This window comes from Macaca nemestrina, chromosome 1 (assembly GCF_043159975.1).
Source record: "Macaca nemestrina isolate mMacNem1 chromosome 1, mMacNem.hap1, whole genome shotgun sequence".
Lineage (NCBI taxonomy): Eukaryota > Metazoa > Chordata > Mammalia > Primates > Cercopithecidae > Macaca > Macaca nemestrina.
In genome coordinates this window covers 232,618,061-232,633,059 of record NC_092125.1, presented here as the reverse complement: position 1 = coordinate 232,633,059, position 14,999 = coordinate 232,618,061, and the positions used below count along the sequence as shown (strand labels likewise).

Sequence of the window (14,999 nt, the reverse complement as noted above, 5' to 3'; positions counted from 1 at the left end):
GACAACATTGGGGGGCACTGGGGTGACCCTCCAAGTGTCCTGCTCCCAGCTGCCTCTCACGCCCACACACAGATGTCATGGGTTACAAACCAGTCCCCCTCAGGAACGAGAGCACTTTGGACTCATTCTGTGTGTTTCCAAAACTTCCCTCCTATGGCCCTGCAGGAAGGAGCCTGTCATCCTGATGGGCAGGGGGCTCAGGACCCCCACAAGCTTTCAGCAGAAGGGCAGGCACACAGGATTGGATGCAAAATCCAAAACTTTAGTAGAGCAGGGAGCAAGGAGCCCGAGAGTGGGCACGCCGGCTGTGCACACGCCGGACACTTTCACAAGCACGCAGAACGACCACCTACCACGTCCACAACGCTCCAGATGTCCTGAGTGGAGAGAGCTGTGTTTATTCACCATGTCATACGCGCATATAGGGAACCTCTATTTAGGAGCTGGTGGCCTGCACTCAGCACTGCACAGATAAAAATATACGACTTTCAACACAGATCCAAATACCCTCACAGTTTAAAAGTCAGGATTCCCTACACAAGGTTTAAGCTGACAGGATTCAAGTTCTGAGTTTTCATATATAGCTTTAACTTGTATTAAACACATGTTTATTTACAACGTGTAGAGAGAATAAGGGGCAATTAAGGCCATTTTCTCTTGTGAAACACTGCAAAATATGTACATAAGTACAACCTAATATAGGCAAAGATTCTAAAAATCATCTTTCTTGGCTTCACGTAATTATCAGTCAGGGAGTGGAGAGCGGCTGCCGATAGCACCAGGCCACGCCAGGCCACGCCAACAGGGGCGTGTGCGTTCACTTTTTCATCGAGTTGGCCTCAGAGCTGCCGCCGAGCCGGGCCCTACACGGGCCCAGGTGTGTGCCGCACCCCAGACCGGTCTGAAGCACATGTCACCGGTCCCTCAGTTCCATTTCCAAATCCACCAAGGTCCACTCAACATACATTTCCAAAAAGAATCCTGCTCTAGGGTCACCTGCGCTGAGGGAGCACACCCGGGGGTCAAAGGGCAGCCACCGGGGGTCAAAGGGCAGCCATCAGGAACCCCCCAGGGAAGGGCCTGCGGCCGCCAGTCACTGCAACCCCACCTCACCTCCGATGCCTGCTGTGCCCAGGGTGGTCCCGCTCATAGCGACGGCCTGTGCGTTCGTATGACCTCGAGCGCTCCCGTCGCTGATCTCTGTAGTAATGACTTTTCTTCTTGTATTTTCCTGGATTATCCACCCGCTCCCGTGACCTGCTTCGGGAACGGGATGAACTCCGGCTACGAGACTTGTGTGGCTTCTGGGGGTACTTGCAGTCCTTGGATTTCCGGGAGCCCCGAATCTCAGAGCCTTTGTAGGGAGCACTGCGGGGGGCCTGTCTCGGTGGGGAGTCACTCCGGCTCCGGGAGCGGCTCTGCGACTTGGACCCGCCAGACGTGGAGCCGCTGTCACTTTTCCTGGGAGGAAGAACACGTGTTCTGCAACCGACTGTCTGGCCAGCCAGGCCCAACACGGCCACAGGAGCTCAGACACACAAGCTCCAGGTTTAGAGAAACAAGAAACCACCTCAGGTGAGAATGATTACCCCGAGGGACAGCCCCACCCGGTATCGGCCTCCCGGGTGCCCCCCGAGGCACACACCTCCTCTTAGGAGACGCTGATCGGGATGGGGACCTTGAGTAGCTCTGCTCACGGCTCCGGCTCCGACTTCGACTCTCTCGCCCCTTCGGCAACCTGTGAACAGGACAGGAGCCAATGACAGACCACAAGTCTCTCCAGCCAACCCCGACAGCCACCCGGGCCGCTCAGGAGTCTCACCCGTTCACGGGGCTGTCTGCCTTGGCTTTCTTGGTGCCCTCCACCCTCCTCTTGGTGTTCTTCACAGAGAGTGGGGAAGGCTTGCTCCCCTTACCTTCTTTGGGGGATTCCACTAGAATCAGAACAAGAGGTTAAAAGCCAACCACAAAGAAAGTCTCCCAATAAGAAACAAGTTAGTAGAGCAAGATAAGGCTCCTCTCCAGGTGGAACAGCGATGCAGACTGTAACTGCCTGCTCCCAGCCTGGGACCCGGAACTCACACAGGCATCACAGAAATGCAGATGGGGCCGGGCACGGGGGCTCACGCCTGTAAGCCCAGCACTTTGGGAGGCCGAGGCGGGGAGATCATGAAGTCAATAGATCAAGACCAGCCTGGCCAACATGGTGAAACCCTGTCTCTAGTAAAAATACAAAAATTAGCCGGGCTTGGTGGCGCGCGCTTGTAGTCCCAGCTACTCCAGAGGCTGAGACAGGAGAATCGCTTGAACCCGGGAGGTGGAGGTTACAGTGAGCCGAGATTGCGCCACAGTACTCACCTGGCAACAGAGCAAGACTCCATCTCAAGAAACACAAAACAAAAAAAACCCAAAACATATATATGTGTGTGTGTATATATACACACACACACACACACACAAATTACCTGAGCGTGGTGGTGGGCGCCTGTAATCCCAGCTACTTGGGAGGGTGAGGCACAAGAATCACTAGAACCTGGGAGGCAGAGGTTGTAGTGATCCCAGATAGTGCCACTGCACTCCAAGCTGAGCAACAGAGTAAGACCCCGTTTCAAAAAAAAAAAGAAAGCTGGGCATAGTGGCTCACGTCTGTAATCCCAGTACTTTGGGAGGCCGAGGCGGGCAGATCACCTGAGATCAGGAGTTCAAGACCAGTCTGACCAACATGGAGAAACCCCATCTCTACTAAAAATACAAAATTAGCTGGGTATGGTGGCAGGTGCCTGTAATCCCAGCTACTTGGGAGGCTGAGGCATGCAAATCGCTTGAACCTGGGAGGCAGAGGTTGCAGTGAGCTGAGACAACGTCAATGCACTCAGTATGGGCAACAAGAGAGAAACTCTGTCTCAAAAAAAAAAAAAAAAAAGAAATGCAAGCTGGGCACAGTGGCTCAGGCCTGTAATCCCAGCACTGTGGGAGGCCAAGGCGGGCGGATCACAAGGCCAGGAGATCAAGACCATCCTGGTTAACATGGTGAAACCCCATCTCTACTAAAAATACAAAAAATTAGCCGGGCGTGGTGGCGGGTGCCTGTAGTCCCAGCTACTTGGGAGGCTAAGGCAGGAGAATGGCGTGAACCCGGGAGGCGGAGCTTGCAGTGAGCCGAGATCGCGCCACTGCACTCCAGCCTGGGCAAAAGAGTGAGACCCCACCTCAAAAAAAAACAAAAAACAAAAAAGAATTAACCAAGCATGGTGGCGTGTGCCTGTAGTCCTAGCTATACAGAAAGCTGAGGCAGGAGGATCACTTGAATCCAGGAGTTGGAAGCTGCAGTAAGCTATGATCATACCACTGCACTCCAGACTGGGTGACAGAGACCCTGCCTCAAAAAAAAAAAAAAAAAAAAAAAGTCTGGAAGGAGCACATACCCCAGAATGAAGGTTTGGGAGGGTCACCGGCCTTCACCTTTGTGGGGAGTGGATTCCTGCACCCTAACAGACTCACCCAGCTTGGGGGCAGGTGAGAACCCCGAGGTACCATCCAGCACCTGTGCACCCCCAGGCAGCAGGCCCCGGGCTTGGGCCTTTGCCTCTTCGATAGCGTGTTTTCGCTTTTCCACTTCACCCTCCAGGTGTGTGAGATCAACCTGCAAAAGTCAGAAGGCGTCCGTTCAGAATCAAGTGTTTCTGGCCAAACACAAATGCATACGTGACATGAAAAAATTCTGAACAACCTTTTTCCGAGCATAAAGCTGCAAGATCTTCAAGCAGATTTCCTGAATTTCTTCTTCAGTTGCTCCAAACAAAAGAAACCAATGGGGACGATTGGGCAAAGGGATCTGTAAAAACAAACACCATCATTGTTACACTTTCCTCAACTTCAAGGCCAGCAAGACTCAGGACAATTAAAAAAAACAGCCTGTTGGTTACCAAAATGCTTTGGCCCAGATTAGCATAATTTGAAGAATGATACAGTAAACTTTACTGGAGACTGGTGAAAAAAAAAAATGACTAGAATCTCTCCAAAGTAGCCACACACTGACCTCCAGTGTCCGGGCAGCAAGATAAATGCAGGCACAGGCGATGCTCTCAGGCTGGAACCGTACGAAGACGTCGGTACGAAGGCTGTCGTTCATGTAATTCCTGGAAGCCAAACACAGGAAGAGCTGCGGCGCCCCACCCCGGGAACCCAGGTCTTCCGCCTGCATTATCTAGAGAAAGTCTAGATAAATTTACTACTCCTCTAAGGAGTCTATTGCTAGGACTCAGAGCTAGACAGTCCTGTGAATCTCAAGAGTTAATGGAGAAATATTCTAGCTGCTTTTTCTAAATACAGGACAGGAAGGCACAGAAATTATTAGAAAAAAAAAAAGCTGGCTGAATGTCAGACAATACGTGTTGCTATGAAAGAGAACCAACTTTAACTTTACTTTTCCCCTCAACCTTGGCCTGCTCTCATGCAAAGCACGATGCCTCAGAAAGAAAATGTCTACTGGAGTCACTAAAACGCTTTTGATTAAAGAAATCTAAATGCTCAAAATCCATAGTGCAGAGAAACATGCAAACTCAAATGAACTGGCTGAGCACAAAGCCGGTGCGGCTGCTGGGAGACAAGCCATCCTCTTGCGTTCCTCTTCCTCTTCCTCCAGGGCGCTGGCGCCAGGCCCCTTCTCTGCTGACCGAGCTGCAGCTTCCTTGAAGGAGTCCACTTGGAAGAGGGAAAAGCCCCTTGGGTGCAAGTTGGACGCGTGGGAGCGTCGTGCGGAGGGAGGCTCCGCACCCAAGGGCAGGCCTCTTCTCGGGCTCACCAGAGCCGCTGCCAACTGTCCCATTTCAACAAGGAGTCTTAAAATGAACATTCATAGAATCAGAAGCAACACAATACTGAGAAGCAACATGATACTGAACATTTCATCACAGTACATTCTTTAAATTTCATGTTTAGAAGCTATAAAAATACAAAAATTTACATTTTTTAAAAGTTAAAACATTTAAAAACTGGCTACCTTTTTCGCATTTTCCTTCAGATATGTAAGATTTAATAGACTAAAACCAGACCTTATACTAGCTTTATGAATATTGCAAAAACAAAAAGGGTAATTCCGTGAGGACAGGTGAACTGGTTTTCTATTTACTGCTCCTCACACACCCCAGTAGCGGTGAGCCCTGGAGCGGGGCTGCACCAGCAGACAGACGGGTCGTGTGGGAATCCAACCCACAGCCCTCCCCCAGCATCTGTCCTAAACAAACCTTGGAGAAGGTAACATACAAACCCATCAGAGATTTCTAAATGGTAAGTCTCTGGAGGCAGCTCCAGGCATCACGGGGGAATCTGTGTGGCGTCCGTGTGGCCGCACCCCCTGACGTAAGCGTGCCAGTGCACAGCTCTAACACAGATACACTCAACAATCAGTAACCTTTCGATTTCTAATCAACAACTTTCAGTATTCAAGTACTGATAGTATTAATCCATGAACTTTAAATTCTTAAAAACAAATGAAATCTTGAGAACATAGAAACTTATTGCTGTATTTGAAACGATACAATATTTTTTAAAGTATCCATGAAATAATTTAAAGATGCACACCTTTGACCAGAGCGTGTCACCCAAAGCTGCTGAAAAGAGCAACCTCAGGGCTTCTAGAAATCATGACATAACCCCACACTGACATCAGCCAATTTGTCTTTTCAATTCTCACAGCTTTCCATACCATTTTTTTTTTAAGAGAAAGGTACTGCATCTTTATCATACAGGTACAGCAGTTTTAAAGGGACAAAATTCAAGTCAAGACAGTTATCAACTCTAATCAATACAATTACCAAAGCACGACAGAGGATTAACAAGAAGCACAATCGTCAGAGAACCACAGCAGGAGTCGGCCATGGCTATGCTATGTGCGTACCACCAGTCTAGAGCCAGCCTTCGGTGGAGAGCCTGCACTGGATTGGCTGAAGACGCCGCTGTCCCTGCACCAAAGCGCTTGGACAGCAGAGGAGAAGTCTTAGTCACTTACCCTCAGAGGCTACCCTTTGATTGAAAGAGTACAGAAAAGAAAAGTCAAAATAGGTTCTCTATTAAACATGTCATAGCACCAGACAATTCAGTCAGCAAAAATATGACCCTTACAGACTTAACTCCATGGGAAAAAATTCACCAAAATACCCCCAATACTAAACTGCCACTTTAGGGTTCCTTTCTAGCACATGCGTTGCTAAAATCAGCCCCAGAACCTTCTCTGCCCTTCTCCCATGGGATGCAATGTCAGCGGAGAAACAGACAAAGTCTCCACTAGTCTGTCCCTCCAACTTTCCCAGGAAAAGGTCCTCCTGCGCCAAGTCAACAGCTCCCAGAGGAAGCCCACTGACTGCTCTCTTCGGGGGGGCACAGGAAGTCCAGGCTTGCAGGGAGGGACGGGCCACCTACCGTGACTGCCAGTGCCCATTCTGGGAGTCTGATTGGAATTTATACAGCAGGAGCACTGGGCACTCGGACAACTCCAGCCCACAACCAAGTCACTGGGCTGCCTACCCACTGCCCAAGTGCCTCAAGTCAATACATTCCTGCACTGCCCTTGCTGGTCTCATAAAACAAGGAAGCTCAACTCACCATGAGGTCTGGACCAGGTGTTGGTTACGCTCACACTCTAACACCTGAAGGTACATAACGATTATCTGGAAGATACGGGTCAGGCAGTTATTACCAAGAACCTTAAGAGCCCAGAATTCAGATCTTGTGGGTGTCCATGCAGCAAATAAGAGCCTCATGCTAGATCCCAGGAGTGGCTCCTGGCCACACGTCTGGCAGATGGCTCGGCTGGAGGGAGCTTTGCGGATGCACCTGCTGTCTGCCTTGGCAGCCAGGCAGGATGCATGCCTGTGAGCCCAGCCGCACAACCCACGGCACAGGCCTCATTCTTCATGGGGCTGGTTTCATTCTCATCTCCAAGACCTTTCCACCAGTGAGGTTGGCCTGTTCTACACGTCTCTGTACCCCAATTACCAACTCACCAAAATACAATATGAACATACTTTCAGCAAACAGAGAAGAACACTTCAGGCTGGGCATGCTGGCTCATGCCTGTAATCCCAGCACTTTGGGAGGTGGGGTGGGCAGATCACCTGAGGTCGGGAGTTCGAGACAAGCCTGACCAATATGGAGAAACCCAGTCTCTACTAAAAATACAAAATTAGCTGGGCGTGGTGGTGCATGCCTGTAATCCCAGGTACTCGGGAGGCAGAGGGCTACACAGCAAGACTCCGACTCCAAAAAAAAAAAAAAAAAAAAAAGAAAAGCACTTCAATCTGTGGTTCTGTGGTGGGCAATTTATGTATAATTTGAATAAATGGCAGAAAGTGGAACAAGCAAATGAGGAAACCCACCAGTAATAAAGGAGTTGGAAACAATTTTTCTGAGTAAAACAAGTGCTCTGTTTCCATGTAACACAGAAGGCACCCACAATGCTGGGACTGAGGGACAGTGTCACGGTCATGGTCCTCAGTCAGTACATGCCGCAAAACTTGCCAGTCATTTCAGACTAAAGGGGCCAAAATTCCACTAATTCCTCCATAAGAGGAAGTAAGGCTACCACTAAAGCAACTTTAGAAAATTAACTGTTGAGGCTGGGTGCAGTGGTTCACGCCTGTAATCCCAGCACTTCGGGAGGCTGAGCTGGGTACATCGCCTGAAATCAGGAGTTTGAGACCAGCCTGGCCAACATGGTGAAACCCCATCTCTACTATAGATATAAAAATTAGCCAGGTGTGGTGGCGCATGCCTGTAATCCCAGCTACTTGGGAGGCTGAGGCACGAGAATCACTTGAACCTGGGAGGCACAGGTTGCAATGAGCCGAGATCACCCCACTGCACTGCAGCCTGCATGACAGAGTAAGATTCTGTCTCAAAAAAAAAAAAAAAAAAGGCTGGGCACGGTGGCTCATGCCTGTAATCCCGGCACTTTGGGAGGTCAAGGTTGGAGGATCACAAGTGCAAGAGATCAAGACCATTCTGGCCAACGTGGTGAAACCCTGTCTCTACTAAAAATACAAAAACCAGCTGGGCATGGTGGCAGTGCCTGTAGGGCCAGCTACTCGGGAGGCTGAGGCAGGAGAATCGCTTGAACCCAGGAGGTGGAGGTTGCGCCTCCATTGCCACTGCCACCATGCCACTGCACTCCAGTCTGGCAACAAAGCAAGACTCCACCGCAAAAAAAAGAAAAAAGAAAAAAAAACTGTTGAGAAAGAAAAATGTAAACTAAAATTCAATTTTTATAAACTCACCACTATTTTTGAAAGCCCAAACTTAATGCCATTTCCAAAACTCTTAAAAATATATTACTAAAATAAACAGCTGACCCTAGAAGACGAATGCGTCAGGAGCTACTTTTGAGATGATAGATGGAAACCGGGAAGCCAAGTCAGGGAGGCACTCAGCCCTCTTCAGAGCCTTCAACTGCACTGAGGTGGAGAGAGGCGGCCAGGCTGCAGCAGCGGCCTAGGCGGGCTTGCAGGGCGGGAGCCGCACACCCACCTTATGAGGATGCTTCACATGGACGCAGAAACCCAACTCTTTGAGAACTCGTCTTTCCGCCTTTATTATTTGGTTCTTTAAATTAACATAATCTTGATCCAATAGTAGAGGCACGGGCTTCCTGCCAAAGAGAGAGCAGAGGGTATCCATCACAGTCGAGCAGAGCAAGCCTTCTGAGATCCCGTCATTACCTCCCACTGAGCACCTAACTTAAAAACGCAAACCCCACAACACAACATCGCTGCAAAGTCCATGTCCTCTGATGAACAAAACCGCACACCGTTTCTCACAGCCCAGTGCCAACCTACTCATCCCTTCCCAACGATCCTCCCCACTTTTCCTTACAGATCAACAGCTTCTGGTGCACAAGCATAGACCGAACATAGCAACAGTTTTAGGATCTCATGGCACAAATGCTAACAGCACTTTATGTGACTCAAGATATGAGGATATGGGGCCGGGCGCGGTGGCTCAAGCCTGTAATCGCAGCACTTTGGGAGGCCGAGGCGGGCGGATCACGAGGTCAGGAGATCAAGACCATCCTGGCTAACACGGTGAAACCCTGTCTCTACTAAAAAATGCAAAAAACTAGCCAGGCGAAGTGGCGGGCACCTGTAGTCCCAGCTATTTGGGAGGCTGAGGCAAGAGAATGGCGTAAACCCAGGAGGCAGAGCTTGCAGTGAGCTGAGATCTGGCCACTGCACTCCAGCCTGGGCGACACAGCGAGACTCCATCTCAAAAAAAAAAATAAATGAGGATACATATTCACAGTTCCACAACCATAGAACCAATGAAAGCACAATATTTAAATACAGATGGGCCAGATGCGGTAGCTTACGCCTGTAACACCAGCACTTTGGGAGGCCAAGGCAGGCAGATTGCCTGAGCTCAGGAGTACGACACCAGTCTGACCAACATGGTGAAACCCCATCTCCACTAAAAAAATATAAAAATCAGCCTGGCGTGGTGGTGGGTGCATATAATCCCAGCTACTCAGGAGGTTGAGGCAGGAGATTCACTTGAATCCAGGAGGCAGAGGTTTCAGTGAGCCAAGACTGCATCACTGCACTCCAGCCAGGGTGACATAGTGAGACACAGTGAGACTCTGTCTCAAAAAAAAAAAAAAAAAAAAAAAAAAAGGGCCGGGCGCGGTGGCTCACACCTGTAATCCCAGCACCCTGGGAGGCCGATAAGGCCATGTTTCTTCTTTTTTTGAAAGAGACTCTCGCTCTTGTCCCCCAGGATGGAGTGCAGTGGTGCGATCTCGGCTCACTATAATCTCCACCTCCCGGGTTCAAGCAATTCTCCTGCCTCAGCCTGTCGAGTAGTTAGGACTACAGGCACCTGCCACCACGCCTGGCTAATTTTGTATTTTCAGTAGAGATGGGGTTTCTCCATGTTGGTCAGGCTGGTCTCGAACTCCCGACCTCAGATGATCCACCCACCTCAGCCTCCCAAAGTGCTGGGATCACAGGCGTGAGCCACCATGCCCAGCAAGGCCAGGGTTTTATTTTGTTTTGAGACGCAGTTTCACTTTTGTTGCCCAGGCTGGAGTGCAATGGCACAATCTCAGCTCATTGCAACCTCTACCTTCCGGGTTCCAACGATTCTCCTGCCTCACCCTCCCGAGTAGCTGGGATTATAGGTACCCACAACCACACCCAGCTAGTTTTGTTTTTTTTTGAGACGCAGTCTTGCTCTGTCACCCAAGCTGGAGTGCAGTGGCACCATCTCGGATCGCTGCAAGCTCCGCCTCCCGGGTTCACGTCATTCTCCTGCCTCAGCCTCCCGAGTAGCTGGGACCACAGGCGCCCGCCACCTCGCGCGGCTTTTTTGTATTTTTAGTAGAGACAGGGTTTCACCGTGTTAGCCAGGATGGTCTCGATCTCCTGATCTCGTGATCCACCCGCCTCGGCCTCCCAAAGTGCTGGGATTACAGGTGTGAGCCATCATGCCCGGTCAATTTGTGTTTTTAACAGGGACGGGGTTTCACCATGTTGGTTAGGATGGTCTCAAACTCCTGACCTCAGGTGATCCACCTGCCTAGGCCTCCCAAGGTGCTGGGATTATAGGCAGGAATCACCACACGCGCCTGGCCAGAGGCTGTGTTCTACTTTTATTTTATTTATTTATTTTTTGAGACGGAGTCTCGCTCTGTCTCTCAGGCTGGAGTGCAGGGACAGGACCTCAGCTCACTGCAAGCTCCGCTTCCCGGGTTCACGCCATTCTCCTGCCTCAGCCTCCCGAGTAGCTGGGACTACAGGCGCCCGCCGCCACGCCCGGCTAATTTTTTTGTATTTTTAGTAGAGACAGGGTTTCACCGTGTTAGCCAAGATGGTCTCCATCTGCTGACCTTTTGATCCGCCCGCCTCGGCCTCCCAAAGTGCTGGGAATACAGACGTGAGCCACCACACCCGGCCGAGGCTGTGTTTTCTAAAGGACTTCCATTAACTTCAGGTGCATAAACCCTGGGTCAGAGACAACGGTTCTCTGCTGGAGAAATTTTGCTATTCCAGGGCCGTGAAGCAACATCAAGATACTTTTGGGTTTTTTGTAAACAGGATCTCACTCTGCCATCCAGGCTGGAGTGCAGTAGTGACATCACAGATAACTGTAGTCTCAATCTCCTGGCCTCAAGCAAACCTCCTCCTTCAGTATCCCAAGTGCTGGGATTACAGGTGTGAGCCACCACACCTGGTATGAGAGAATTTCTGGCTGTCACAACTAAGGTGGGGTACTTCTGTCATCCAGTGAGTAGAGGCCAGGGATGCTGCTGAATCCTGCAACACATAGGAGAATCCCCTACAACTAAAGATTACCCAGCCAGATGCGGTGGCTGAAACCTGTAATCCCAGCGCTTTGGGAGGCTAAGCCCAGCAAATCCTTGGGGCCCAGGAATTTGAGACCAGCCTGGGGAACAGAGCATGACCACATCTCTACCAAATAAACAATAAAAATTAGCTGGCATGGTGTCATGCTCCTGTAGTCCCAGCTACTCAGGAGGCTGAGGCAGGAGAAACTCTTGAGCTTACGAGATTGAGGCTGCAGTGAACCATGATCATGCCACCACACTCTGCCCTGGACAACAGGAAACCATCTCAGGGGGAAAAAAAAGATTATCCAGCCTGAATGTCAATAGTGCTGAGATGGCCGGGCGCGGTGGCTCAAGCCTGTAATCCCAGCACTTTGGGAGGCCGAGGCGGGCGGATCACAAGGTCAGGAGATCGAGACCACAGTGAAACCGCGTCTCTACTAAAAATACAAAAAATTAGCCGGGCTCGGTGGCGGGCGCCTGTAGTCCCAGCTACTCAGGAGGCTGAGGCAGGAGAATGGCGGGAACCCGGGAGGCGGAGCTTGCAGTGAGCCGAGATCACGCCACTGCACTCCAGCCTGGGCAACAGCGTGAGACTCCGTCTCAAAAAAAAAAAAAAAAAAAAATAGTGCTGAGATTAAGACTCCCTGCTGTAGAGCGTTCGGAAACCTGTAGGAAAGAAACAGCAACAGGGCTGTGCACTAGCGCCGGCAAGAACCGCCACAGTGCACTATCCTCACTAGAGGCCCTGCCCTCACTGAACAGTATCTGCCAATGCCTCTGAGCAGGCCCTGTTCGTGGAACTTGAGAATGCGCTCATGAACATCCCACATGTTTAGAATCTCAGGCCTGTACTGTTATACAAGTGTCACTGCAGCTTCACCAGAAGAAAAGGAAACAGACACCTATGATAGACTAAACAACTCTGACCGACTCACTTTTTCTCTCTCAGCTGTCGAAGGCGGTGAAACACATTGATGACGTCCCGTATGCGTCTTGGAGCCTCTTCTATTTTGGAAGCCAGGTGGACACAGGCCATTGACACATGCTGAAGCGAAAGCATTGCAACACGCCCATGTTTGTCCCCAGCCACGGCGTCCTGACGGCCGCCAAAGGCTTGAAGGCTATTCAGACCAAAAGGGAGGTGCACCCAGGGAAAAAAGAAACCAAGAAACAGAACTCTCCGGCACAGAGCTCAGACTGGGGGGCAGGTACTCGCTCCCCTGAGTACCCGGGCAAAATAACAAACTGTTTTCCCCGTAACATATTTCGCTAGGAATGAAGTGCAAGAGGAAACCTTACCTCCATGGAGTGCTTCACGAAGGACTTGGTATAAAAGAACCGCTGGAACAACACCTGCCCGGTAGCCATGGCCACCTAGAATAGAAGAAAGTTTCTGTATTTTCAAACGCACCATTCAAAGCCTTCGCGGCCAAAAGTCATCGAGTAACGTGGGGACTCCCCACGCAAAACCAAACACTGAAACGCTTCCCACGTCCACAAAGGCTCTTCGCGTCCCGCCGTCGCGGGATCCAGCGCGCTGGCGGGCGGGGAGGCCCTGGGTCAGGGGCACGGGCTGGCTAGGGACTGGAGTCGCGGCAAGGGCTGCGGTCGGGGCAGGGGCTGGGCTCGGGGTCTGGGCTGGGGCGGCGCGGGCCCGACTCGCCGCCAACAAAGGGCGGCTGCCGCCCCAGCGGTTACCTGGGCCCGAGGCTCGCGGCCGCGCCCTCACCTGCGGCAGGCGGAGCAGGATGCCGGCCGCCTGGATGAGCTCGCAGCCCACCACGCGGAGGTCGGTCTCTGTGTCGGTGTCGAGGCCACTCGACATGGACGGCGTGAAACGGAGCTTGTCGTCAGGCAGGAGGCAGTTCTCCAAGGTGATGAGCACCCCGGAGTAGAGCCTGTCCCCGATCAGCACCCCCTGCGACCCCGAGGGCGCGCCCCCAGAGCCCGGGGCGCCGGCCGCTGCTGCCGCGGGAGCGGCCGACCCTGCAGCCCCAGCCGCCGCAGCCGCCGCCGCCGCCATTTTGTGCCGCCGACTCCCCTTCGGCTTCTTCCCGCAGGGCGGCTCCTCGCGACGCTCCACGGCCACCACCGCCCCGCCTCGTCGCGTGTCATTGGTTCGGCCCGCGACCAGCGGGACGCCGCCTAGCGGCAATTGGCTACGCAACCTGCCCGTCAGCAACGCGCCAAACGCCGACGCCGGAACCTGGCGCGGGTGGGGCGGGCTCGTTACCCAGCAGGCTCTGCGGTGCCGGCCGACCCCGGAAGCGTGTCTGTTCCGAGCGGAGGCGCGGGTCGCGGGTGCGGTGCTGAGAGCGCTTGCCTGTGCGCCCCGAGCGGGGCTGGGACTCTTCCAAGATGCCCACGTTCGCACAGAGACCTCGGATCGCGGAAGCTCGCGTCTCAAAACGCCTGTGGGTCAAGGGTGTCCATCTCGGTCGGATCTGGGGCGGGACGACCGCCCACTGCTGTTCCCTGGGCGCGGGCAGGGTCAGAGGCTCCGCTTGGCCTCGCCCTGGATGAGACGCGCGTGCCCGGAGTCACCCGGCCGCCGTCGGCGTCGTGTCTTCAGTCCTTATTGACTCCAGGTTTTTGGGATGCGTATTAACGCCAGACTCCCGCAAAGTCTTGCCTTCAAAACTCAGCCGCTGGGGAGACACGGGTGGAGGGGGGACTGGAAACGTGGCCTCGACGCCTCTACAGAGCCCCTCCAGCATTGGGAGGCCTAAGTACCTCAAGGTTCAGGCCCCCGGAAGGGGTCGGGGGAGGGAGGTCCGGTGCTGTACGTGTGAAGGAGCTACCCCACAAACGCCAGGGAGACAGTGACGGGGTTCTTGGGTTTGTAACGTCTTAACATCGCTGATCGACCACAGCTGTGCAGGAGGGGCAGTAGGTATCTGTTGCTACAGTTACCGGAACCTTTGCCAGGACTAGTGCAGAACCACGGGTGAGGATAGTGGGGAAGCCTGCGTGGGGCAAGGGAAGGGTGAAGCAGTGAGAAGAGGGAAGGGCAGCAGAGGCCTGAGTGGTTGCAGGTTCACACATTGAGCTGCCAGTGACTGCCTAGCTCAAACGGGCTCAAATCCAGAGGCCACCATTGCTCCTCACCGCTACCCCCAGGTCCAGCTGTCCACTAGCTCTGCCATGATTGATACTGCAGCTCAAACAGTGCCAACTAAGACCCACTCTCCTCCGCCTGCTATGGGCAACACGGTGTGGTTACAGCTTTACTCCTGTCCTCTTTCCCCAGGCTGGCAGCTCAGGGAAGGATGTCTTGTCTGTTACAACTGCAAGCTCTCCAGTAAAGAAGGAATTTCCTCTTCTACACAGCTGTTTTTTCATTGGTGCTGCTTGCCCATTCCCTGAGCTGTGACTGCCCAAGGAGTGGGAGGCTGGTGGTGCCTCCAGCCAATCAGGGGCAGACCCCGGGGCTGCCTGGGAACAGGACTATGGCACAAACCAAATGAGTGCTGGGAGCAACCCACAGGGCTCTGCGCATGCACGTCTTCCTTCACTGACATGAAATGCAGAAAAGGCAGCTTTGCCACAGCACAGCAGAATGCACAGAACGTGGCCGCCCAAGGCTCTGTCCTTGACCCCGTTGTCCAGAAGCCATTTACCAAGGGCTCACAGGCACTGAGTGCCCCGTGCACATAGCCAG

General features: G+C 52.5%; 1 protein-coding gene across 6 annotated transcripts; it reads right to left on the bottom strand.

Annotated features, from left to right (window-relative positions):
- Window positions 1-378: 378 nt before the first annotated feature.
- LOC105498318 (cyclin L2) lies at window positions 379-13,391 on the bottom strand. 6 transcript variants are annotated; one of them, XM_011770355.2, is made up of 12 exons: window positions 13,068-13,376; window positions 12,638-12,712; window positions 12,274-12,383; window positions 8,524-8,644; window positions 6,604-6,668; window positions 4,040-4,139; window positions 3,731-3,835; window positions 3,502-3,643; window positions 1,823-1,934; window positions 1,646-1,738; window positions 1,114-1,461; window positions 379-996 (listed from the first exon to the last, which is right to left on the bottom strand). In XM_011770355.2, exons 1-12 carry the CDS (start codon window positions 13,359-13,361, stop codon window positions 993-995), a joined length of 1,569 nt encoding a protein of 522 aa, XP_011768657.1. In that variant the 5' UTR covers window positions 13,362-13,376; the 3' UTR covers window positions 379-992. The 6 variants fall into 6 exon arrangements, 5 of the variants coding, with proteins under 5 accessions (XP_011768657.1, XP_011768655.1, XP_011768656.1 ...); XM_011770353.3 differs by having other exon boundaries at window positions 379-463; XM_011770354.3 differs by having other exon boundaries at window positions 379-1,461.
- Between the last annotated feature and the right edge of the window lie 1,608 nt (window positions 13,392-14,999).